At 38.2% G+C, this 24,438-nt stretch overlaps 3 protein-coding genes across 8 annotated transcripts; 2 read left to right on the forward strand and 1 right to left on the reverse strand.

The window, feature by feature from the left end:
* The first annotated feature begins 864 nt into the window (after window positions 1-864).
* On the forward strand, window positions 865-8,554 carry slc37a4b (solute carrier family 37 member 4b). 4 transcript variants are annotated; one of them, XR_013820113.1, is made up of 11 exons: window positions 865-949; window positions 1,691-2,100; window positions 2,734-2,966; window positions 4,120-4,372; window positions 4,479-4,634; window positions 4,725-4,810; window positions 6,021-6,134; window positions 6,551-6,616; window positions 6,716-6,854; window positions 6,944-7,776; window positions 7,972-8,554. XR_013820113.1 is itself a non-coding variant. In XM_079862315.1 (10 exons), exons 2-10 carry the CDS (start codon window positions 1,953-1,955, stop codon window positions 7,108-7,110), a joined length of 1,362 nt encoding a protein of 453 aa, XP_079718441.1. In that variant the 5' UTR covers window positions 865-949; window positions 1,691-1,952; the 3' UTR covers window positions 7,111-8,554. The 4 variants fall into 4 exon arrangements, 1 of the variants encoding a protein (XP_079718441.1); XR_013820114.1 differs by having other exon boundaries at window positions 7,991-8,554; XR_013820115.1 differs by lacking the exon at window positions 865-949 and adding an exon at window positions 1,460-1,518 and having other exon boundaries at window positions 7,991-8,554.
* Window positions 8,555-10,304: 1,750 nt separating this feature from the next.
* rps25 (ribosomal protein S25) lies at window positions 10,305-12,127 on the forward strand. Its single transcript, XM_079860873.1, has 5 exons — window positions 10,305-10,408; window positions 10,721-10,813; window positions 10,940-11,123; window positions 11,871-11,969; window positions 12,069-12,127. The coding sequence occupies exons 1-4, from the start codon at window positions 10,406-10,408 to the stop codon at window positions 11,963-11,965; spliced, it is 375 nt and encodes a 124-aa protein (XP_079716999.1). The 5' UTR covers window positions 10,305-10,405; the 3' UTR covers window positions 11,966-11,969; window positions 12,069-12,127.
* Window positions 12,128-12,557: 430 nt separating this feature from the next.
* Window positions 12,558-23,690, reverse strand: mipepb (mitochondrial intermediate peptidase b). 3 transcript variants are annotated; one of them, XM_079860872.1, is made up of 20 exons: window positions 23,495-23,690; window positions 23,192-23,322; window positions 22,124-22,297; window positions 21,952-22,040; window positions 21,782-21,868; window positions 21,546-21,609; window positions 21,275-21,457; window positions 20,938-21,094; window positions 20,768-20,816; window positions 20,622-20,682; window positions 20,462-20,514; window positions 20,227-20,380; window positions 20,036-20,113; window positions 14,745-14,949; window positions 14,452-14,561; window positions 14,282-14,356; window positions 13,784-13,900; window positions 13,574-13,695; window positions 13,302-13,375; window positions 12,558-13,226 (listed from the first exon to the last, which is right to left on the reverse strand). In XM_079860872.1, the coding sequence occupies exons 2-20, from the start codon at window positions 23,318-23,320 to the stop codon at window positions 13,141-13,143; spliced, it is 2,067 nt and encodes a 688-aa protein (XP_079716998.1). In that variant the 5' UTR covers window positions 23,321-23,322; window positions 23,495-23,690; the 3' UTR covers window positions 12,558-13,140. The 3 variants fall into 3 exon arrangements, with proteins under 3 accessions (XP_079716998.1, XP_079716997.1, XP_079716996.1); XM_079860871.1 differs by having other exon boundaries at window positions 13,043-13,226; window positions 23,431-23,690; XM_079860870.1 differs by having other exon boundaries at window positions 13,043-13,226; window positions 23,192-23,690.
* Between the last annotated feature and the right edge of the window lie 748 nt (window positions 23,691-24,438).

Genomic DNA, 24,438 nt, shown 5'->3' on the forward strand with positions numbered 1-24,438 from the left:
ATAATAAATCAATGAATATTTAGATACATTTGTAAGTAATAATCGGATTTTAATTGCAAGTAACAAAGTAATAATAAACCAGTCCTTAACTAAATATCTCTTAGTAAAATAATATTGCCCATGAGCGAGATTCAAGAGCAAGAGCAATGTATGAGCTTTGCCAATATTTATAGGTTCAGATCAGATCAGGAAATGTTAATCATTTCAAAAATATATTTTCTAAGTATTACATTCTGTAAGCGTAGTTAAACATTGTGGTTTTAACACTATAGAAACAGAACGAGCCAAATAAGCCTTTTCAACATGTCTGGACTTTATGCTAATACTCTCTGTAAAAACCACAAGCTCATTCAACATTTGATATTAGATTCGATAACAGACATTGACGAGAAATATGTCTCAACTTTTAGAGAAGTAACAGCATGACATGTACTTTTTCAGAGCAGAGATGAACCAAAGGTCTGGTTTTAATAGAATATACATAGGCTTCTATGTAGCCTATATAAATTATGAGTATATGATATTAAAAGATATAATAGACAAAAAAGATATTACAAAGAATTCAAGAAGATAATAGACAAAGAATTCATAAATTGATTAATACAAGAACAATGAACAATTTGAACGGATTAATCATAGAAATAACCATAAAGAATTTCATAATATCATAAGCAATGATTTTCTTCATCATTACCATAACAAATGCTTTTCATTTCAATCCAGCAGTTAAAAATAATTATTCGGGTATATTGATTTTAAATCTTAGAGGAGATTTAAAACTACTCCACGAATGCAGCAAAATTATATAAATGTGCCACTAAGGACTGCAAGAAGACTAAAGCCCGCCCACCGCGATATAAATGACAGGTTGACAGCCAATCAGAACAGAGATTAGAGAAGGAGCTCCTGCAACGGCGTGAATTCTGAACGCGAGCTCGGGCTGTTGGAGGTACATTTTATTCCTTCTTTCTAATGAAACTGTCAAGCAACATTAACTGTTCAAGCAAGATATAAGTCGAGAAATATTTCTATGTATCTTAGCATTACATTATAAAAACGTTTAGTCAGCACTCTGCACAATGGTAGTAAGGACGCTTGTTGTTGAGGTCAGATGATCAGAATCAGTGTTGTTACTGCATTCGCCGTTTTGATGCACTGACGTCACCGCGCGATTTTGCGTTTTTGTAATCTCGTGCGCTGCGCGTGCTGATACCAAAGCGCGCTTGCGCTGTCAAAGGCTTTTTTTAATACGGTTTAAAAAGCGCAGGATGATCAAAAACGGCTCCTTTATTCACACAGCATTTGTTTACTCAACAATCATCGTTTTAATGGATTTTTACTTCCATTGAGAGGGCATGTGTCCCCATGCAACGTGCAGAAAGCACTTATGTTATTTTTATCCGGAGTTTGTCATTCTTGCAAGAGATGTTCTTTGACCCCTGCATCATGTTTCAAATTCATATTGCTGTATAAGTCTATGGCCACTCAAGAAACCCTTTGGCATTTAGACTACATGAGGTCTGTAGAAAGTGTGATATTTTCATGATTCTGTTCCCCTCTGATTTGTCTGATTGTGAAAGTCTAAATAGTGTTGAGTCTTTTGTTTTTTCTCAGATGTATTTGCTGGTCCACTTCACAGCAAGCTGCTTGCTTAGAGACTAAAGTAAACTGACTCTGAGATGTTTTCCAGGCACAGCAGTGAATGCCGGCTGAAGAGAGGCCTCCTGTCGCCCATGCAACTTTAAGGAACCTGGACAGGAGCTGAAAATCTTCAAAATGATTTAGACCTTTGGATCAGTTTTTGAGAGTTCGTGAAGTTTCATCAGGAGAAAACTGGTTAACAGAACTGAAGGCTTTTGTCTAGTGCTATAAGAACTTTTTTTGGTGGTAATCTTGCAGCATTGTTTCTGAGTTTTCTTTTATTGTAAATTCACAATCTCACAACCGCAATCATGGGAGCAGCAAATTATGGATATTACCGCACTGTTATATTTATCTCAATGTTTGTGGGCTACATGCTATATTACTTCAACCGAAAGACTTTCTCCTTTCTAATGCCATCAGTGATGGAGGAGATTGATCTGGATAAAGAAGATCTTGGTAAGTGTGTTGTGTGTAACCGTTCTAAAGTTTGGGATCAGTAAGTTGTTTTTTTGTTTTATATATAAAGAAATTCATGCTTTTTCAGCAAGGTTGTGTTGATTTTATCAAAAGTGACAGTAAAGACATTTATGATACAAAAGATTACTGTTTTTAATAAATGCTTTTCTTTTGAACTTTATATTCATCAAAGAATCCACAAAAATATTAAGCTTTAACTGTTTTCAACACTGATAATAGTAATGTTTCTCGAGCAGCAAATCAGCATATTAGAATGATTTCTGAAGGATCATGTGACACTGAAGACTGGAGTAATGATGCTGAAAATTCAGCTTTGCCATCACAAGAATTTCTTTTTTTTTTACTGTATTTTTGCTCAAAGAGACTGATCAAAAACATTAAGAAATCTTACAGACCGCAAACTGTATATATGTGTGTGTGTGTATACTATATATATATATATATAATCACACAGAGGGTCCCTGCCCTGTCTTTCTATTCACTCCTTGCCTTGAAAAAAAACATTGAAGACCCCTGTTGTATTGCAATGCAGTATTTCATGACTTACTAAGAAATCAAAACACCCAGAGTAGGTTCTTTCACTTGTGTCTTTTCCTGTTCCCTGTGATGCAGGGCTGATCACCAGCAGTCAGACTCTGGCCTACGCTATCAGCAAGTTTATCAGCGGAGTGCTTTCTGACCGGTTCAGCGCTCGCTGGCTCTTCGCCACCGGGCTCTTCATTGTAGGCACCATAAACATCGCCTTTTCCTGGTCATCCACTGTCATGACGTTTACCGTGCTTTGGTTCGTGAACGGGTTCGGTCAGGGTTTCGGCTGGCCACCATGTGGAAAGGTGCTTCGGAAGGTAAGATTGACCCTTTGCCTTTAAAATCTGTCAGTATGCACCTGTCTCCCAGTGTTGGCAGTGCGACGGGAATAGCTGGGAATTACATCTGCTGACCTCACACTGATGAATGCCACTAGATATATTCGAGATGCAACAGCTGATCCTTGTGGAGTCAAGCTGCGAGAGTTACGATACACTTAAATCTAATTTAAGCAACCAACAGCAGTTAACTTTGCCAAACCTTGTTGGTCTGCGGTAAAATAAAAAAGATTGAATATGACATGCATTTCAGTGGGTGTTAAAATGCATTGTAGTCATTAACTGGCATTGCTTTGGATTTAGGTTTAAGAATCTTATTTAATTGCTATTCAGATTCTAAATATTGTTTACCTAGGATAGATATGCTAATGATGATATAGCGTAGTACGATATCATCATTAGCATATCTAGCCTAGGTAGTCTTTTTAAATAAAAGAAACCTTATTATTGTTGTCTTTTTATTTTTATATTTAGTTGTTTACTTCAGGAACATCCCAAAAAGAGGTTTTATTCATTTTTATCTAGCATTGGGCAGATGGAATGGCACAGAAACAAGTTACATGAAATAAATCCTAGTATAAGAAGGTTTTTTAATCATTTCAAATAAAGGTATGATCAAATTGTTTTTACTCGAGATTTACACATGGTTGTTTATTGAAAGGTGAAGAACAAGCACCATGCCTTAAAACTCGAATGACTGTTAAACATATTTTATTGGTGTCAACTGTTAATGTAATTTCATTCAGAGAAATTATTAACTGGTGTATTTAAAAATGTACCACGTGAATGTATCTTTGAATTTTTATCTGGTGTCTTATGTCTTTAGCTAGTTGTTAATTGTATGGCTTTTATTATTCACTTGCCATGATCCTGCCATGAAGTTAGCATTGTTGCTGACATAGCAATAAAAAATAATTAATACATTATCCAACATTGCTTAGCAATTTTTAGATCTAGTTTTTCTTCCCATATCTTATATTTTTTCCCACCACCATGTGTCTTTATGGGCTGTGTACTACTTAGATGTTAAATAAACTAGAAGCCTTTTCTAGAAAATAGCATAAAACCTGTATTGACATTGTGTTAATTGGTTTCCATGAAATTTGAATGGCCTTGTTCCGGCTTTTTCCAGTGGTTTGAACCGTCTCAGTTTGGCACATGGTGGGCCATCCTGTGCTGCAGTATGAACCTGGCAGGTAGTCTGGGACCCATCATCACTACAGTGCTGGTTCAGTACTATAACTGGAGAATCATCATGTCCATGTCTGGGGTGATTTGCATGGCCGTCGCTGTCGTTTGCCTTCTGACGGTGAAGAACGAACCCAGTGATGTGGGGCTGCCCAACATTGAGCCTGGAGCTAAAAAGGGCAAAGGGAAGAAGGGAGGTAAGATAATACCTTAATTGTTTTTATGTTTATGCTGTTTACAATATGTTTGTTTGTAATTGGCTACTGCTCCTGTCAATCCACTCGGTCTCCGCCGTTGTTCCAGGTCCTAATGAGGAAAGCAGTCTAAAAGAGTTCCTGTTGTCTCCGTACCTTTGGGTGCTGTCTGCGGGATACCTGGTTGTGTTTGGGGTAAAGATCGCCTGTACTGACTGGGGTCAGCTCTTCCTCATGCAGGAAAAAGGCCAGTCTGCCATGATGGGTGAGTGTGGTACTTTATAGCTGTTTATCCTGAAGCTTTCTGTGTTGTTTATGGTCCGTCTGTGGATGCTAACGTGTTTGTTTTCTACAGGCAGCTCATACATGAGCGCGCTGGAAGTTGGAGGGTTTTTTGGCAGCATTGGAGCTGGTTATCTGTCAGACAGGGCTGTTGCTCGGGTGGGTTCGGTTTACAGTAGAGATGCACCGATTGATCGGCTGGTGACCGGAATTGGCCGATTTTCACGTGATCGGCCATGACCGGCGACCGGCCGGTCAGTCTGACATATGCCGATTTTATGCCGTCAAATGCACTCGGGCGCCGCATGATTAACAACGCGCAACATCAGCATCACACGTGCACACGGAACGCACATTTAGGAACCTCGTAAATTACGGCCGTTTCACACCGCAAATGTCAGCGGCGCGTGAGCAGTGCATTTTTTTTTCCCGGCGTGCATGTTAATCAATGAGTGCATTCACACCGCGAGCAAGAGCAGCGCGAGCGTCAAGCAGGAGCGTCGCGTGAGCAGTAGTGAAGCGCGGGTTTCGGCGCCGAGTCTATTTTTGCTGCGCTGCTCACGCTCAATTAAAATGAAAGCACACTTTTGATGGACAAAATAAAAATGAATTCACACAAAAAGTGCTCAAAATGCACAGAATAAGCATGTCTAGTGTGTTTTAACAAGAACTCCAGTATGTCAGAAAAGAAAACGAAGACTCAAAAATATTTGTAGAAGATTTACCCATTTAAACTTGTTTTCATTATTCAGTTTTGGTTGCAAGTATGGTTATGATTATAAAAAATAAATAAAGTAAGCTAGACAGAAATTATAGAAATATCTTTATACTGCAAGGCTATATATATATATATATATATATATATATATATATATATATATATATATATATATATATATATATATATATATATATATATATATATCAATGAATATAGTTTGATATATATCAAACTCAATGAAAAATCGGAATCGGCCTAGAAAATTGTAATCGGTGCATCTCTAGTTTACAGTATAATCCATTCATTTGGAATGCACAATATTTCAGGTTATATCTAATAAAATCTCTTACTAGATTGATAATATTGGTCGTTGTATTAATATTTAGAAATAAAATAATAATAATAATAATAAATATAAAGTGAATTAAAATAATGGCCTTAATAATAATAATATTTGTTGCAATAGATTGATAATTTTTGCCATTATATTAATAATTACAGTAATAGCTATAGATTTAAAATGAATTAAAATAATGGCCTATCGCCATTTTTTGCTATATTGTTGCATTCCTAATTTTTTTTAAATGAATTTGTAAGTTATGAATGGAGATCATTTCATCTGTTAAACAGTGACTTCCTACTTTACAGCAAGGTCTGGGTATCTATGGTAATCCTCGCCATGGGCTACTCCTGATGATGATGGCAGGCATGGCTGTGTCCATGTACCTTTTCCGGGTTACCATCACACCAGAGACCCCAGAGGTGATCTAAAAATTATTCAAAGTGCTTCAATAGCTGTTTCCATCCACCTATTTTTACACAAATTTTGCAATATCTCAGAAAAAAAGCTGGATGAAAACAAGATGTGCGTAAATTCTAAAAATGTGCATAAAAAAAAACCTTGCATCTGATTAGAGGACATGCACAGTAATTTACTATGATGGAAAAAAGAGCTAAAGTGGCTTCCCCGATTGCAGCAACTTCAATTTTTATGACACATATTTTGCACCAATTTTTCAGGAAGTGACAATTTCATTCTGTTGAACACATGGGATGGAAACGTTGCTTTCTATGAAAAGGTTTTATGCAAAAAGAGAGATTCCAATTTTCCCCAAAATGGAAACATAGCTAATTTGTGCTTTCTTGTGTTAGTTAAATGGTTATGTGTGCTTCTTCAGGAAGCACCGCTATGGGCTTTGGCACTCCATCCAGTTTCACTCCTCACTGGTGTCTCAGAGAAAGAGGTATAGAGCTCCAATAATTCACTAGAATGAGATCATCTTTATTGTCTTCACTTTAATGTTGTCTAATACAACATTTTTTAATCTCTTTCTATTCTGCAGCTTTGGATTTTGATTCTTGGTGCTGCATTTGGATTTTCCTCATACGGTCCAATCGCCTTGTTTGGGGTTATTGCGAGTGAGAGCGCCCCCTCCAATTTCTGTGGGACATCGCATGCCATTGTAGCTCTGATGGCAAATGGTAAATCTGCACAAATTGTTTCATGACAAAATGCATGAAGATAAAATGCTCTATATAACCATATATTTCCTTTTTTTTTTTTTTTTTAGTTGGTGCATTCATTGCTGGCCTGCCATTCAGCACCGTCGCTAAACGCTACAGCTGGGACACAGCATTTTGGGTAGCAGAAGTCTCCTGTGCTATAACAACAGTTTGTTTCTTCTTTGTGCGTAACATGCGCACAAAAATGGGCCATGTGCCTAAAAAGATGGACTAATCCTCTTAATAAAATGATCCAATCAGAGAGCCCTGCAAATGTGACAGCACTCGATTGGGACATCTGGGCCTGGTTTCACAGACAGGGCATAGATTAAGCCAGGGTTAGGCTTTAGTTCAACTAGGGCATTTAAAGGTGCAGTATGTGAGATTGACAGGTCATGGTTGAAATGGGTACTGCAGTCCAAATTCAAAATATTGGAGAGCGTTGTTTCCCTCAAAATAATATTGGGTAAATTGGCAACGTGCGGTATCGCACAGACCAAAACAAAAACAGAAATTCCGACACGGAACGCACATTTCAAAGTAAAATGACTGGCTGTAGAAGTGTTTTTCAGAGAAACGAGTATGTGAACTCAGCATGTTTCCTAAATATCTGCAAACATATTATAATATTTTTATGCTTTAGTACAGTCAAAACACGTACATACAGCACCTTTAAGTATATTTTATAAACGTGCCTTAGAAAAAAACATTACTGGTGTGCATCTTGAGACAAAACAATGGCACTGACATATTTTTAAGATACGTCAGTGCAGGTTGCTTCCAGTTAAAACAGCTTAAACATGCATTTTAGTCTGGGACTAGACTTAAGCCTTGTCTGTGAAACCGGGGGCTGGTCTTAAAGTTCACACTTAAAGATCACTTAAAGTTAGTTCGCACAAAAGTGAAAATTCTGTCATCATTTACTCACCCTTGTGTCATTATAAATGAAACGCAAATAAAGTGATCGTAAAATAAATCCATATGATTGGAGAGGTTTTATCCATGTCTTTTGAAGAGACACAATATCTTTATAATGTTGACAGATTTAATTTAGGTTTTTATGAAAGAAAGTTTTATATGTTTGAAATGACATGAGGGTGAGTAATTGATGACAGAATTTTAATTTTTGGGTGAACTAGCCCTTTAAGGAACTGTTTTTAGGGTTTTAATGCCAGTGTTACTGTTGCACTTTTAAAAAATGTATATTTTTAAATTGCATTTAGATAACCTAAGAAGATAATCAGTATCATATTAGTTTTTTTTTTTTTCATGAGCTTATTCGGCAGCAATATCACAACATTCACACACACTTTAGAGATGAAGTGGCTCCACTGTACATCTTTCAGAAGAACAGAACTTGTATTACTGTAAGAATAGAAATGTTTACAGATTTAAGTATAAAAAGTTGTTTACTTTCTTAGTTTGTATCAACATGAATTGTTTCACATGAATGTTGTTTGACTTGTTACTTTCTATGTATGCTTGTTCAATTGTTGAGTAACAGCTTTAGGTACGGAGAATTGAGGATCATCTCTCTCCAGTGTACACATATTTTTAATAGACACACATTGTTCTTTTGCACTTTAACATTTGTACTTTGTACATAACCTCCAGTATTAAAGCAGGAGTTTTAATTTTGAAATACAGGGGTTGGACAATAAAACTGAAACACTGGTCAATATAGTGTTGGAGGTTTTACGCCTATGCGCAGCCTGATGGCCGATCTTCACTGATTTTACATTCAGTATAAGCAGAGTGTGACGGTTGAATTAGCAGAGCAATAGCACATCTGAACATAAAATATTGCAATCCACACAACATAATGGGAGACATATCAGAGTTCAAAAGTGGATAAATTGTTGTTGCGTGTCTCACTGGCACATCTGTGACCAGGACAGCAAGTCTTTGTGGTGTATCGAGGGTAATATCTGCATACCACCATGTAGGACAAACCACATCCAACAGGAGTAACTGTCGACACAAAAGGAAGCTGTCTGAAAGGGATGTCCAGGTACTAACCTGGATTGTATCCAAAAAAACATAAAACCACAGCTGCCCAACTCACTGCAGAATTAAATGCGCTCCTGTTTCCACCAAAACTGTTCGTCTGGAGTCAATATTCACAGTCGGGCTGCTATAGCCAGCATTTTGGTCACTCGTGCCAAAGCCAAATGTTTCATTGGTGCCAACAGTGCAGATCTTGGGCGGTGGACAATGTGAAACATGTATTGTTCTCTGAAGAGTCCACCTTCACTGTCTTTCCCACAACCGTGGGAGTTACTGTGTGGAGAAGCTCCAAAGATGCTTAACACCCGGACTGTTGCCCAGAGTGAAACACGGGTGGATCAGTGATGGTTTGGGCTGCAATATCATCGCATTCCACATCACTGCCAAAGACTACCGAACCAATCTGGAGACCATGTGCACCTAATGGTTCAAACATTGTACCCTGAAGGGGGTGCCATGTATCAGCATGATAATGCACCAATATATACAGCAAGACTTGTGAAAGTATGGTTTGATGAAATGAAAGTGAAGTTGAACATCTCTCATGGCCTACACATATTTTTGAGTCACTTTAGGGTATTTTGGAGGAGCATGTCAGAAAACTTTTTTCTCCACCATAGTGACCTATATGTAGCATAGTTACACCATACTAATAAATTATTGTGGGCTAAAACTAGGTGTTTCAGTTTCATTGTCCAACCCCTATATGTACCCAATTCTTACTAATTTCATGCAACCAAGCAGGATCCTTTATGATGAATAAAGATGTAAAAATGTAGGATGTTTATTGTACAATTTTTGCTTACATGTCCACAACTTGATAACTTTTTTCATTTCGTATTTTTATTGTGAGCATAAACTTCATAAGTTCTTAAGTAGTTTTTCATATTTATATTATTTTTTCAAATGGTGTTAAAACAATGCATTCTAGCAGCACTTCTTTACAACTTCCAGTTCAGTCATTGCATCCTAAAACAAAAAGTATGTGCTTAAATCGAAAATGTGAATAGACTAACAATTCTGTGTAAACGAGTTTGATTAGACGGTCTCTGTTTTTCATGCAGCTCCCATGAGCAGGACGAACCAGCACATTGAGTAGGTTACAACAGTAATAGCCTACAACTCTGGCACTTACCATATAAAGGACATAAATATTTCTTTCTCTGAAACTTTCTAGTGACACTGTTAAAGGGGCGTAGACTGTACAATAAATTGTCAGAAATTGTTTTGATTTTGTCAGATTTTGCAGCATAAACTAAACTACCCAGAATTTGTTTCTTGGTTTTTCTTTTTTTTTTTTTTTTTTTTTACAAAAATGTATAGCCTATATATTTAAGGTTTATGAAATTGAAAATAGCTCATATTGTTTTGCCGAGCGAGCACTCGCTCCAGTCCTGCAGGTGACGAGCGCGAGCCACTGAGCGCAGAGAAAGCACGCGCTGCACCAGTCGAAGTGCACGCGGACAAAGCGGACGTGCGCGTGCGCTACTTCCTTTCTCTTCCGCAGCTCGCAACGCCTCAGCATGGTGAGTGCTCGAGCGACTCCATAATGTTAGAAAATATCACTTTTTACCCACTTCTCACGTGAAATAGCCGTTATATAACCACCGTGTCCTACTTTTTAAAGCATAATGATTACTATAATACAGAATAAGCGGGCCATTTAAGCGTTTGTGTATGGTTATTTTGTATAAAATGTTGCCGCATCGTGCGCGAGGCCCGAGCACACGCGCACAGCATTGCTACCACATTGGCTTATTATAACTCTGTCGATGTAATTAATAAAATACGTATTTATTTGTGCATGTGATTTAAATGATTTTTCTGTAACTGTCCAGCCGCCCAAGGATAGCAAGCAGAAGAAGGATGCGGGCAAGTCCAAAAAGGACAAGGATCCCGTCAACAAATCCGGAGGCAAAGCGAAGAAGAAGGTAAAAATACTTGAACACTATTCACCCAACGTAAAAGACCTGTCAGTTGCGAGTAATAAACTGTGATTCTATGGTGTAAATGCGTGCATGAATTTATGTTTTTTCCTTGTATTTGGTTTTGAGTAGAAGTGGTCCAAAGGAAAGGTGAGGGACAAGCTGAACAACCTGGTCCTCTTCGACAAGGCCACATATGACAAACTGTACAAAGAAGTCCCCAACTACAAGCTGATCACCCCCGCTGTGGTTTCTGAGAGACTGAAGATCAGGGGCTCGCTGGCCAGGGCTGCCCTTCAGGAGCTGCTCGGCAAAGGTGAAGATCTGACGCTCCAACAATTAATATGATTGATTCATGTGGTTAATGTACATCACACATCTGTGGAAGCGCATTTCCACAGCATAAGAAAAAATTATGACAGTCTAAATTGACAATGTTGATATAGAACAGGTCATAATTTTAATGAATCGTAATGTCAAGTGGAAATTCACATACTAAGTCATAGTTGTGAGTGGCAAACTAAGCTGAAATTATTATATTAAAAAGTCAAAATTGTGACTGTCATAATTTTGCTTTGTCATAATTGTGACCAAGTTTTTAATGTCATAAATATGATTCATAATTTTCTTGTGTGGCAGAAATGGTTCCCAAATGTTTTGTCAGTCGAATCCCTTGTTGGTTCATATTTCAGTAATTTAATGACATGTTAATTGCTAGTATTAATTAAAAATTAACTAGATGTAAGATACTTAAATATATTGATGCAAGTTTCAGTTGTACTGTGAAATAAAAATTGATTTACAATAGTTTTTTTACACTACAAGTTACAATATTAATGTATGTCTTAAATTCTTAAGGGTTCAAACCCTCAACCATTGATTTTAAGCTGAATACTGGTGAATTGCTGTACATTTTCAGGAATGTTGGAAATTATGCAAATGTGTAAATAAAGCGAACAGTGCACGTTGCGTTCGCAAATGCGCATTTGACTTGGCACATACGGAGATGGAGTGTGTGTTATGAATCCATGATGGAGTGATGTTTGGCTTTTGTTGTTGTCAGGTCTTATCAAGCTGGTGTCCAAGCACAGGGCTCAGGTGATTTACACCAGAAACACCAAGGGCACAGATGAGGTAGTTCCGGAGAAGGAGGCATAACATGGTGATTATTTAACTAAATTGTTCATTTTTCATATGTGATGTCTTTCAATGTTTATACCTACCGGATTCCTTCATTAAATATTATTCATCTCTTTTTCAGATTCCACCTTGGCTTGAGTTTATGGTCTTTTGTATAGGTAAATAAACCACAAAATGGAACTTGTGTTTGTGCTTTTCTTCTTTAAAATGAATATGTACCAACATTGCGTGAGCGTCTAGTCCAAAGAATCCTTGAGGATATCTGTGTGAAATGTACATTGGGATTTATTAGGTTTTAGGTTATATTGGGTCTGGATATGACAGAATGGTGATGTTTATGAATCTGAAGTTAGATCAAGCTACTTGTAAAAACCAAGCTTTATTACTCTATTACATTGACCGGCTTTATGCATACGGCCCCTGGTCTGAGTAAAATTTTAGTAAGTGTCAAAATTCTAAGAGTGGCAATTTTACTCTTATTCTTAGACTTAAGAATGTGATTCATAAAGGTTCTTAAGTGTTAAGACTAGGTCTTGGCTCCTAAATTATTTAAGAGTGCTGGAGAGGTATCCTAACTTAGGAGTAATAAAATGGAAGCAGAGAGTAGACACACTTTCCAACAAAAAATGTATTGGAGTCATATGATGACATGGAGTTGATAAAACCATACTATCTTGATCATACGCTCATGTCGTTTTCAAACCTGCAAGTCTTTCGTTCATCTTCGGAACACAAATGAAATCTGGGAGCTTTCTATTCTAAAGCCTTAATTAAATCTGTTCATATAAAGCGATCGAGTCTCTTCATAAATTTTGGATTAAACCGCTATTCATATGGATTATTTTATGATCTATTCATGAACTTTTTGAAGTGTTAAATTGGTAGTTGTGTAGCTGTCAATGGAGGGATAGAAAGCTCTGATTTAATTTGTGTTCCAAAGATGAACGAAAGTCTGGGGTTTGGAATGACGTGTGTGAGTAAATGACAATTTTAATTTTGGGGTGAACTATCACTTTAAATCATTGCCTACTATCAATGCACAAAGTAATGTGAAATGCAACTGATGCACAATAAATAGAAGTGATGCCTGATTTTCATGTCATCTTTTCACATTTTAATAAGGCTTAAAAGGCAGCAGCACATTATGAGACAGTGTATGAGACAAAAAAAATGAGGATATTTGTGACGGTCTACTAAACTAGGGGTTTTAAATTTGCATCAAGGTCCAGCACTAGTGCATCAACAAAGTCTTCAATGGTAGGGGCCTTCTGTAGCATTCCTGAGGATACAAAATGAATGAATATTAACAGTTGGTGAAGTCTTATAAAATGTAATTTCCAAATGTTTTAATTACCTTGGACCATTAGCATAGGCTCTTTGCTTCCTCCATGAGCGAGCATCTCTCTGCGATAACGCTCTCCCATCACTCTGCAAATGAGACGGTTTATTTCTTTATGTCTTAATAGTGAACCCTAGTGACTATAAAATGTAACAAGAACAAAAATAAGGAATAGTATTTCCAGTCACCTTGGGTACGTTTGATGTACATTTGTGCACTCAGCATCCACCATAAAATAATATAAAATATGCATATGATAAATGGCAAGAGAATGGCATTAGACTGACCTACTGAAAGGGTCCTGTAGAAAGCACTGCCTCCACACCATAGAGGCAACCGCCCTGGACATGAGGTAGGAGTAATATTTAGCACCATAGCCAACCAGGTGACTAAATCTCAGCTGCCAAGCCTATATCATCAGAGAATATGATTAGTATTTTATTATAAACATTATAGGTAAAAAAAAAAAAACCTTAAAAAGAGACCCTGCCACTCACTGTGTCATAAACATATGGTAACCCGTAAAACGTCTCCTGCATTTCCCTGAGGATGTCAGTGGTTGATCTGTATAGTGGTTTTCCATGATAAACCTGATCCAAAGCTGCATAGAAAATCTGTAAAGAGAAGAAATACACTAAAAACATTAATGACTATGACTAGTAGACATTTAACCCTTTAAAGCGTATTGTATGATTCTTCTATATCATACAATATGAGCAATAAAAGCCTGTTGCACCAAATATGATTTTGTATTTATATATATATATATATATATACAAACCTTTTTTTATCTCTAAAGATTCAGTAAATGTTTCAATTAAAAAATATATATCGATTTGTCTGACTATTATGTCAGGCTTTGCAGGGTTAATGTAACTAGAATTTCTCAACTATAGTTGACATTCACAATTACTCCTGATTCAATAAAGCTCTGACATTCTTCCCACCAGCACAATAGTTCTCTATAACAGAGCGGTGATATCTGTCTTCAGTACCTGTAGCTGAGTGTCAGCAGCACAGCAAACCCTCTTAGACTCACATAAACGGGACACAAGGCTCTCTGGAAGGGGCTGGAGGAAACAAAAGACATGTTAAATCAACATGCAGTTCTTCTAACGGGGTTCAGATACAGAGATGATGATCTCTCGAGCAGGCACAAACCCACCTCTCCAGTCTGATAATGACGTGCAAACTGGCTCACAACACGATAATCTGAGGCGAAATACTCCATCAGAACAGAAGGGACTTCAGCAAAGTCTGTGGAGCATCTGGTTCCTTTATTGATACATAAATAAATCAAACTCAAGTCAACCTGGCAGTTTGCCATGTAAATTCAATTTGTTATTTGTTAACACTTTGCATTCATTTTATTCAGGCTAAAGGAGTATAACTTAGTAGCTGTAGTAATCATCACCAAATAACCCTGAATATCCCTTTAATTATGAAGTTAACTCTGACCTGTGACATGCTGATAGCGTGTCCTGCCTAACATGGAGTGCATGGCATGTCCCATCTCATGAAACAGGTTTTCCACCATGGAGGGGGTGAGCAGAGATGGGGTTTTTCCGCTTGGTGGAGGTAGACTCAGCATCAGCACCACAACTGGCAGCTGGTAAACGCCATCTTCCCTCAGCCGGCCACCGCGGATGGTGAAGTGACAGTCCTGCCATACAGGGGGAACAGTACGTTCATAAATGAAATATAAAACATGCTGTATACACTACCATTCAAACGTTTGGGGCTAGTTACATGTTTTTAAAAGTCTCTTATGCTCATCAAGGCTGCATTTTTTGTTTTAATAAAAAAGATATTGTGAAATATTATTACAATTTCAAATATTTTAAAATGTCATTTATTCTTGTGATGCAAAGCTTCATTTTCAGAATCATTACTCTAGTTTTTAGTGTCACATGATCCTTCAGAAAGCATTCTAATATGCTGATTTGCTGCTCAAGAAACATTTTATTATTATAAATGTTGAAAATAGTTGTGCTACTTAGTTTTTTTTGTAAAAACAAAAATAAAATACATTTCTTCAAGATATGTTTTAAGTTCAAAGTTCTTGAGGAACACATTCAAATGATCTATCCAATCAGCACGAGAGGAGGCCAATATATATAGCCGACTGAGCGAATATGGGTAGAACTCTTTACTGCCCTAGTACTTCGGAAATCCTTTTAAAAGTAATCATGTGAATTAAACGTGGCACAATGGCCTTCATCATCACAGTATGATAATGCAAGGGATTCATCAATATGCTGATTGAGGACTGTTGGGACACTCCAGGCACAGGATGGTTCTTTTACACCTCAATGACACGTCTGTACCATTTGCTTCACAGGAAACGTGCTTTCCACTACATACTAGTGTGTTCTAACATGTAACTGTGCCATGTTTAGTCTCATCTGACACCTTATAAACTGAACTGAATGGTGGTGAACTTTATAAAGATACTGAAGTATCCTAATCTACAATATAGGTACTATTGCTTAAACACGCATTGAGGAGAATATGTTAATGTACTTCTCCCCCTCTTGAACACCACCCATTTGCTTTATCTTTTGGTTTCGGTCGGTTTTGGTGTTGGTATTCCACTCATGTTTAACAATGCTTTGCTCAGGCAAAGAAAGGTAACTGTTTTTCAGAGAGGCTTTAGCCCTGCCACTCTGTTCTTTAAGAGGTTAAAGATTAACAACAACTTTAATGGAGTCAGATTGTATCATATGATTATTGTAATGCCTTGTTCTCTGGCCTTCCAGCTAAATCTCTGAGCAGGCTACAGTATATTCAAAATTCTGCCGCCCGTGTGCTCACTCGTACTTCTCCTCGTGAACACATTACACCGGTGCTTTCACGGTTGCACTGGCTTCCCATAAATGCGAGAATTGATTTTAAAATTCTTATTTTAACATACAAGGCGCTATATGGGACTGCACCAGAGTATCTTTGTGATCTCATTAGCCCTTACACTCCATCACGTTCTCTCTGTTCTGCTAACTCTCTTTTACTACATCAGCCTTCATGTAAGCTCAAGACCATGAGGGAAAGAGCCTTTTCATTCAAAGCCCCCAAGCTAAGGAATGTGCTTCCTCTTACCATCAGAAATGCACCAACATTGGGACACTTTAAAAAGTTGATTAAGGCACATTTATTCAAGGCTGTTTTTCTTTAATTAATTGTTGTATTGCCTTTGTCGGTTCTGTTTATTTTACTGTAGCGCTTTGGGTTTAAAAAAAGCGCGTTACAAATAAAATGTATTATTATTATTATTATTATTATTATATTGGAGTCAGATAAATAACTGAATTATTCGTGTCATCATTCAACTGCTTTTTGTTCCAATTATTGGTAAACTTCCAGCCTTACACGACTCACCTATGTTCCTTGACCACCTTATTATTATTTTTTTGTTTTTTTGTTGTATTTATGTATTAATGTGAGTGGTGAGTGATCTGAGTGGTATAGGGGTATGGTAGACAATGGTGAAGCAGATTTATTAAAGTTAATAAGAGATTCGTAGGTAAAAAAACGTGAAAAACTGAGTCTCAGGCAGAGGGGGCCAGTAGAGCTATGAGTTTAGGAAATCTGAGAGTGACGGCCAAATGGAGAGGGAGTCTATTGAGTTATTACCAGAGGAGCTATTTGATATTTCTAGTGAGATGTGATCCAAAAGAAGGTTTTTCCAGATAGAAATATGGATTTTGTTTTTTGATTTCCAGTTCACGAGAATGGTTTTCTTGGCGACAGCTAGCGCGACCAGCAGAGTTTTACTGTTAAAGGGATAGTTCATCCAAAAATGAAAATTCTGTCAGTAATTACTCACCCTCATGTTGTTCCAACCCCGTAAGACAAATTACAGACCCCGTAACACAAATTAAGATATTTTTGATTAAATCTGAGAGTTGTCTCACTCCTCCATAGGCTTCTAAGGGACTGAAACTAGCTGGCCCAGAAAATGTATTAAAGACATCGTTAATATAGTCCAAGTGACTCCAGTGGCTCAATCTTAAGTTTATAAAGCGACGAGAATACTTTTTGTGCGCAAAAACAAACAAAAATAACGACTTTATTCCACTTTTCATTTCCTTCTCTCTGGGCCTCGGGTCTTTTCACGTAGTGTTTAAGCGTAGTGCGTCTGTGTTGCACGTCACCACGTAGGCTCACTATTGGCCGACGCTGGTCATGTGTGATACGTGGTGACGTACAAGAGTGAGACAACTCAGGAGAGAGACAACTCTCAGATTTAATCAAAAATATCTTAATTTGTGTTCCGAAGATGAACGAAAGTCTTACGGGGTTGGAACAACATGAGGGTGAGTAATTACTGACAGAATTTTCATTTTTGGGTGAACTAACCCTTTAAGGTGGTTCAGGTTGATTGTGGAGGTGTCTCCAAGCAGACAAAGAGATGGGGACGTTGGGATGCAGCAGCCAAAGAAGGTGGAGAGGATCCCAGTAATTTTTTCCCAAAACTGTTTTATAGGAATACAGTGCCAAAGTGCATGAATATATGTGTCCGGGCAGTTCTGAGTGCAGTGGGGACAGATGTCTGAGGTGGAGCTCATATGAAATAATTTTCGTCCAGTGAGGTGCGTTATGTGGATAGTTTTGTATTGTATTAGCTGCAGGTTAGTGTTTTTGGTCATGAGAAAGGTATTTTTGCAGACTTGGGTCCAGAAATTGGCATCGATGGGAATAGATAGATCCGATTCCCATTTGTCAATGGGAAGACTAATGGTGATGTCTGTTTGCATCACAATTCTGTAGATTTTGGATAGAAGTTTTTTTGAAGATGGTATACTGAATAGCTGTGAAATAGGTGTGGCAAGTTCTAAATTTATCATTGGAGCGTTGGTGGTTGTTCTAATTGCTGATGTAATTGCTGATTTAATCTGTAGGTATTGTAGGAAGTGTTTGTTGGTGATGCCAAATTTCTGGACCAAGTCCGCAAATGTGGAGAAAGTGCCACCTTATTATTTGTAAGTGTGAACCCGTGAATCTTTTATGAATAGAAAGTTATAGAATAGCATTTATTTGAAATAGAAATCTATTAGTAACTTTTACGCACCATATGACCTCCTATCACAGTGCCACTGAATTCACTGAGCTCTTCAGAAAAACCTGTTTTTTCACAAATGTTTATAACTGCAGATTGCATGGCTAGGTGCTTAATTTGATACACTTGTGGCATTGGGTTTGATTGAAACACTTGAATTGAATAATTGTCCCAATATCTTTTGTCAATTGAGGGTCTGTTTACACGACAAGGTTTCAACTAAAAACGGAAACCATTTTATGGGTTTTGGCTGCTCATGACAACAGCGTTTTGGGGGCTTTAAAACGCAAACTTTTGAAAACAGTGTTACAATGCATGTTTTTGAAAACGATACCGCAATTGTCTCCGTGTAAACTACAAAAACGGCGTGACGTGCGCATTACGTGTTTAGTCTACAGGCACGTAGCGTTTCTTCACAAAGTGACATCGCCAGTTATTGGCCTGGCATGAATAAGACAGCGTTTTTAAAGGGACACTCCACAAATTTGCATTAAGCTTTGCATTGTTAGAAACCCAGTCATACTATTGAATGGTCGTGCAACACTCTCTCATTTTCCCCTGAGACGGGAGAAATCCGTTATTTACCTTTTACACTTCCTCCTACAATGACGCAAAATTCGTCATTTTACGTCATTGTAGGAGGAAGTGTAAGGGGGGGGGGGGATTTCTGTTGAGACTACAAGCACTAGTTCCTAATCTTTCCCAGGGGGCGGGACCCGCTCACGCTACAGACCTGTTACAGATCAGTGGGTGGGACTTTACTCTCTGGTTTACTCCCTCCATCTAGTTTGAAGCTAAGCTAACAGGCGCTGTGGAGACAGATGTACAGTTATGACAATAGCGGAGGAGAGTGCTCAATATGATATAGAAGAAGAGGATTTCGGAAGTCTGATGCTTGAATCAGGTGTTTGTGGCTACCTTTACAAGCCGCATTATAGCGAAGAGCAGCCGAGGCAGAAGACCTGCCTGCCGCGGACGAGGAGCCCGGACGGGCGGACTGGTGGCGCCGGTGATCTCACTATGCAACTCATAGACTGTAAGATGCAACTACGAACACAGAGATAGAGTCCGTCTGCGGCAAAGAATTTCAACGATGACAATTTCTCCTGGACGAAATCTCTGAATCAGACGAGGACACGGACGTTTGTGTTGTGAACTATCCTAGTTTCGCACCGCATATGTTCTGACTGAACATCCAGGTACCATGCAATAATTCACCTTTTCGAAAGAAATACAAACGAGGAGTAATGCACTAATGAGTTCGCCAACTAACTAGACATTTTGTGTGAATGTGAAATGAATTTCAAGCTCTGGTGGTAGCTAGCCTTGTAGACGGAAGAGTGATTTCTCTTATGTGGGAGTGGCTTGCGGAGCTGTGCAATGTGGTGCATTGTGGGAGTTGTTGTCTTTCATACAAATGCGTCCTGAAGTTATTTTTTGTCTTTCCTCGGTCACGAAGGCACCAAATTCAAAATTTATTTTACATTTCGACTACATATATGACCCACTTTAAATAAAAAACAATGTTCAAATGGGTGAAATGCCCCTTTAATTGTTTTCGTGGATCTGTGTGAATGGGGAACAACGCTGTCGTCTGTAGGCGAAAAACGCAATTACAATGTTGTCGTGTAAACATACCCTTAGTGTATATCTGATTCAGTGTACAGAATCGTTCAAGAGCAGACAGCTGTACCTGGTGAGGTTTATCAGGTCTACGGAAGAAATCACAGTAGATGTATCCCAGCAGTCCCTCTGTTTCATGGACCAAGGCCTGTTTGTAGCACAAGAAACAGTAAATTCAGCTCTCCATCTGCATAATTGCAGTGATTGACGGAAGGTTGATCTTTAAAACGGAGTATACGAAGATGGAGGAGAGCAGCTCACCAGCTTTCGAACATCTTCGCTCCACAGTTCACCCATCTTCGGCTGCACCGTTTGAAAAGAAACGCCCAGAATCTGCGTGAAGAGATGGTTGAGTCCCTCCATGCAAGCACCGAGAGAGAAGTATGGACTGTAGACGCTGGGATCAATGTTAAACCTACAGGTACATGAGCGTATATGAGGATAAACTCGATGTAGATTGTTTATTCAGAGGGATGTATGCATGAAAACGCCTTACTTCTCTGTTCGTATGGCACCGCTGAGGTACGCATGATCCCACGGCATCACTTCCTGACATGTGAAAAACAATATTTAGGAAATCTGTCTGCATTTGCAAACGAAAAAAAGGGGAAAACAACGTTCACAAAACAAATCCGGTGCACAAAATAAACATTTACAGGATTTGCTGAGTGTGTTTTCTTCTTCATTTCTTTCATCATCATGAAGTCCTTAGATGTTCTGTGTTGTGACAAACAAACGTAGAGTAAGCTTTACAACGCTTCAATGACTCTGATTCAAAAATAGCAATTAGTGTGAAACGTACCTGTCAGAGAGTTTTTCTGTTAGCAGCTTCAAAAACTTCATCACAGTCTCTGTAAAACAAACAAATTCGTTTACTAATTTGTTTTCATTGCTCCTTCATTTGCAGCTTTTACGCAAAACGTAGCTAGGACTATAGCCAGCAGTTGATAATCTGATCAGAAGCTATTTTACCTGGGTTTTTAGCCATTGTTCCTTTCAAAGCCCTGTGTGCAAACGACTCATAGCCCACTAATGTTGCCAGCTCATGTCTACAAGCCAAAAGCTCATCCAGACAAACCAAAAGACTAGTGTTGGGGTACAGAAATATTTTATACGCAGCTTCCCGCACCTACCAGAGGGAAGAAAAAAAGACGCTTGAACATGCAATTGAAAGCTATCCAGCTTGCATAAACAGCCAATAGCATGTCACATCACAGGGACATGACGGATTTTTGTGCGCTTTTAATAAGCTCAAGCAACAAACAAACAGATGGTACCCAAGTAAACAGAATCATTTGATCATACACACCAACTCATTAGGAGAGTCAGCATACAACCCGCCGATTTGAACGCGGTTCCCATCTATAGAGAAGCAGTGGCGGATGTGCTCTGGAAGAACTTGCTTCTCTACGGCGTTTGGAAGCTGAGAGCCGCTCAGAAACTCGTGGTTAAGATCCAGTAGCTTCACATTCAGAGCGACAGCCTTGCTCCTCTGAGATGATTCATAAAGAAAGATTATAATAATCAGTATGATCACATTAGAACAGGCTTGTATTTTGGACTTAAAGGGTTGTTCTCACCTTTGATTCATCCAGATGTATTCCACTGATCTCAAAATCTAACATGAAGAGCTCTGCCACTCTCCTAAACCAGCAACAGAAATGTTTTAAAGAAATGAATACTTTTATTCAGCAAGGATGCATTAAAATTGACCAAAAGTGACAGTTTCACAAAAGTTTCTATTTTAAGTAAAATGGTCAAATTCAGCTTTGCCATCACAGGAATAAATTACATTTTAAAATGTAATAAAACCTGCCTTGTGACTGGGTCCAGTGTGGCCAAAACAGCCTCGTTTTCCAGCAAATTCTTCAGGCTCTGACACAGATCAACATTTGTATTGAGTCTGTAACATACACACACAAATAAAAACAAAACACAAATATTGTTTGACATTAAAACCAGAATAACCAGATGACAGATACCTACTTTTCCACAACAGTTCCGATATCAACGCATGTCCTTTCCGCTGCCTCCCGGAACGCAGCATCCGGATGAGCCACTTTGATGAAATCTGCCTGCAACAAACACAAAACTCTGAAATTTAACAGACCCCTAACAAGAATCACAGTTTACATTACACCAACACAATAAAGTTTACCAGGTCTGCCACTTTGCATAAGCTGTCAGACAGCTGGTCAAATGTTTCCACAGTGACGGCACAAGGAGGATGTGTGCAAGCCCTGTGGACCAGAAACTCTGCTTCCCTGAGAGCCTGACACAGAGCCATCTGGAAACCAGCAGGACTGCTGAGCTCTGATACTCCAAAAAGACCCTGGGATCAGAGAGGAAAGAGATTTACTTTCATTTTGCACTGCAAAACAAAGTCAACACGATTGTATTCATTCGTCATGCTAATACCCGATCATCAAGCAGAAGAAGCTGGATGAAAATATTGAAATTATATCAATCCACAATCTGTCTTGTGATGCAGAGTGGAATCATAATCACACCATATTCGTTCATTTGTCCAGAGGAGAACTGCAACTGACACTATCGGATGATAACAAAACTTGAATGATCATGATTCATGACACCAGTTTTCTGCGGAGCTGCTTTATAGCTGTTTTGGCTTTGTTTCATAATTGACGAACTCTGCAACATTGACATTCGACACTGTATTGAACTGAATTGAAGGTGTTCACACCGTGTCGTAATCACCGTATTACCAGATTTCAACTTGTAAAAAGCAGTCACATCCTTGAGCTTACTTGAGCTGAATAATGACTCTATTGTTATCTGTAGAGTTGTTTATAGCTGAATTTAACTCATTGCATAACTGATGAACTTTACATAATTATTGAACTGAATAATTCATGCTTTACAACAGAATTTGTCTCGTGTTTGAATAAGTTTGCATCATAGATCAGTATTTTCCTGTTTATTACTGTTAACCTGTTTTGAAACAGTGTGTAATGTTGTATAATATAAAATGGTGAGATAGAGTGAAAAGTGGTTCACAAATTAAAATGTTATAATCATTATACAATGTAACCAATAAAAAAAATTATATAATTCCATTAAAATTATTTTATAAAAGTAAGAAAAAAAGAACTTACCTTATAACGACAGACAGGTATGTACTACACCTAAATTATTTTACTGTTTAAAGCACAAGTATATATTATAATCTATAAACTTCTTAAATGATTTATTATAAAAGTCTCACCACATTTTTCTGTAAACGTTCCAGTCGTTGGTGCTGAACGTTAAACGCTGCTCCAACGGCAGACCAAGTGTTGACAGTGCGTCTGTAGAGCGCGTGCGAGCGCTGCAGCAAGAGTCTCGCGCAGCGCATCACTGATCATCACACACAACAACATTACTAAACATTACAGCATCAGCCCCTGACAACACGCATTATGAAACAATCTGGCCGGCTCGTATAAAGTATTATGCAAACATTACGGATTAACTCAAGTTTCCCAGCCTGTAAATCAGCGGAGATCAAGCTGCTGTGTGTGGATTTCACCTCTCTCTCATTCGAAAATCCTCGCAAGGTTTCACTTCAGCACTTTAGTTTCTACAATCACCAATGAAAACGTGAAAGCTTAAGTTAAATAAATATAATCCAGAAATGTGTTCTATTGATATATTGTGCAGATTTATTTAGTTATGTGCAGCTATGTTAGGGTTTATCCGGGTTTGGTTTTTATTTACATCACACTAACGAAACTGTGCGGACGTTGCGTAAATAGTGTGTGACGTAAAGCTCAGACAGGGTAATAAATCCATCCAAAGCAGCAAACAAAAGGTCGCATTGCCCCTGTTCTCCAGAAATACACCGGTAAAAAATTTCACACTAGGATTAAGCTTTATTATTTTTGACTTAACGGCTGGTTCGCTGTGGAATCATGTAGATTTAGAATTTGAATATAAAGAGATTACCGCATACTTGCCAAATAGTCATCTTAAGCCACTTTGAATTACATAGGTTTTTTTTGTTTGTCTTTGTGAAAAGTTGTAACAACCACATTAAACATTCAAATTGTCTTCTCTTCCAGCTGATCTGTCAAATGCCTTGTGCTAAGTCACTGAGTCAAAACAAGGACAGACAAGTTCTCTCATTTACTTTTTAGTTATTACATAAGTCAGTTAGGTTTGTTTTTCATCTCTGATAAATGGTTATAAGGGAATCTAGCCAGCAACATTAGCTTTACAAACCCACATTGTAAAAAGCAGTAATGTGGCACCCAAAACAAAGCTCAGACACTCCCTCGCCTTAGCTGAAGTATGTTCGAATATAAACAAAAACCCTTATAATCACATATGGTGGGCAACTGCTTATCCATTTATCTTATTAGACAGTTTCTCTGTTTTCGTATGGGAACATAGTAACTGTTGATGTCACTTCCTGTGCCAACAGGTGCTGTTTGTGAGCTCACATCCATCTGCTCTGCTCTGCACATCTGATTC

The sequence above is a fragment of the Squalius cephalus genome, assembly GCF_949319135.1.
Source record: "Squalius cephalus genome assembly, chromosome: 24".
Lineage (NCBI taxonomy): Eukaryota > Metazoa > Chordata > Actinopteri > Cypriniformes > Leuciscidae > Squalius > Squalius cephalus.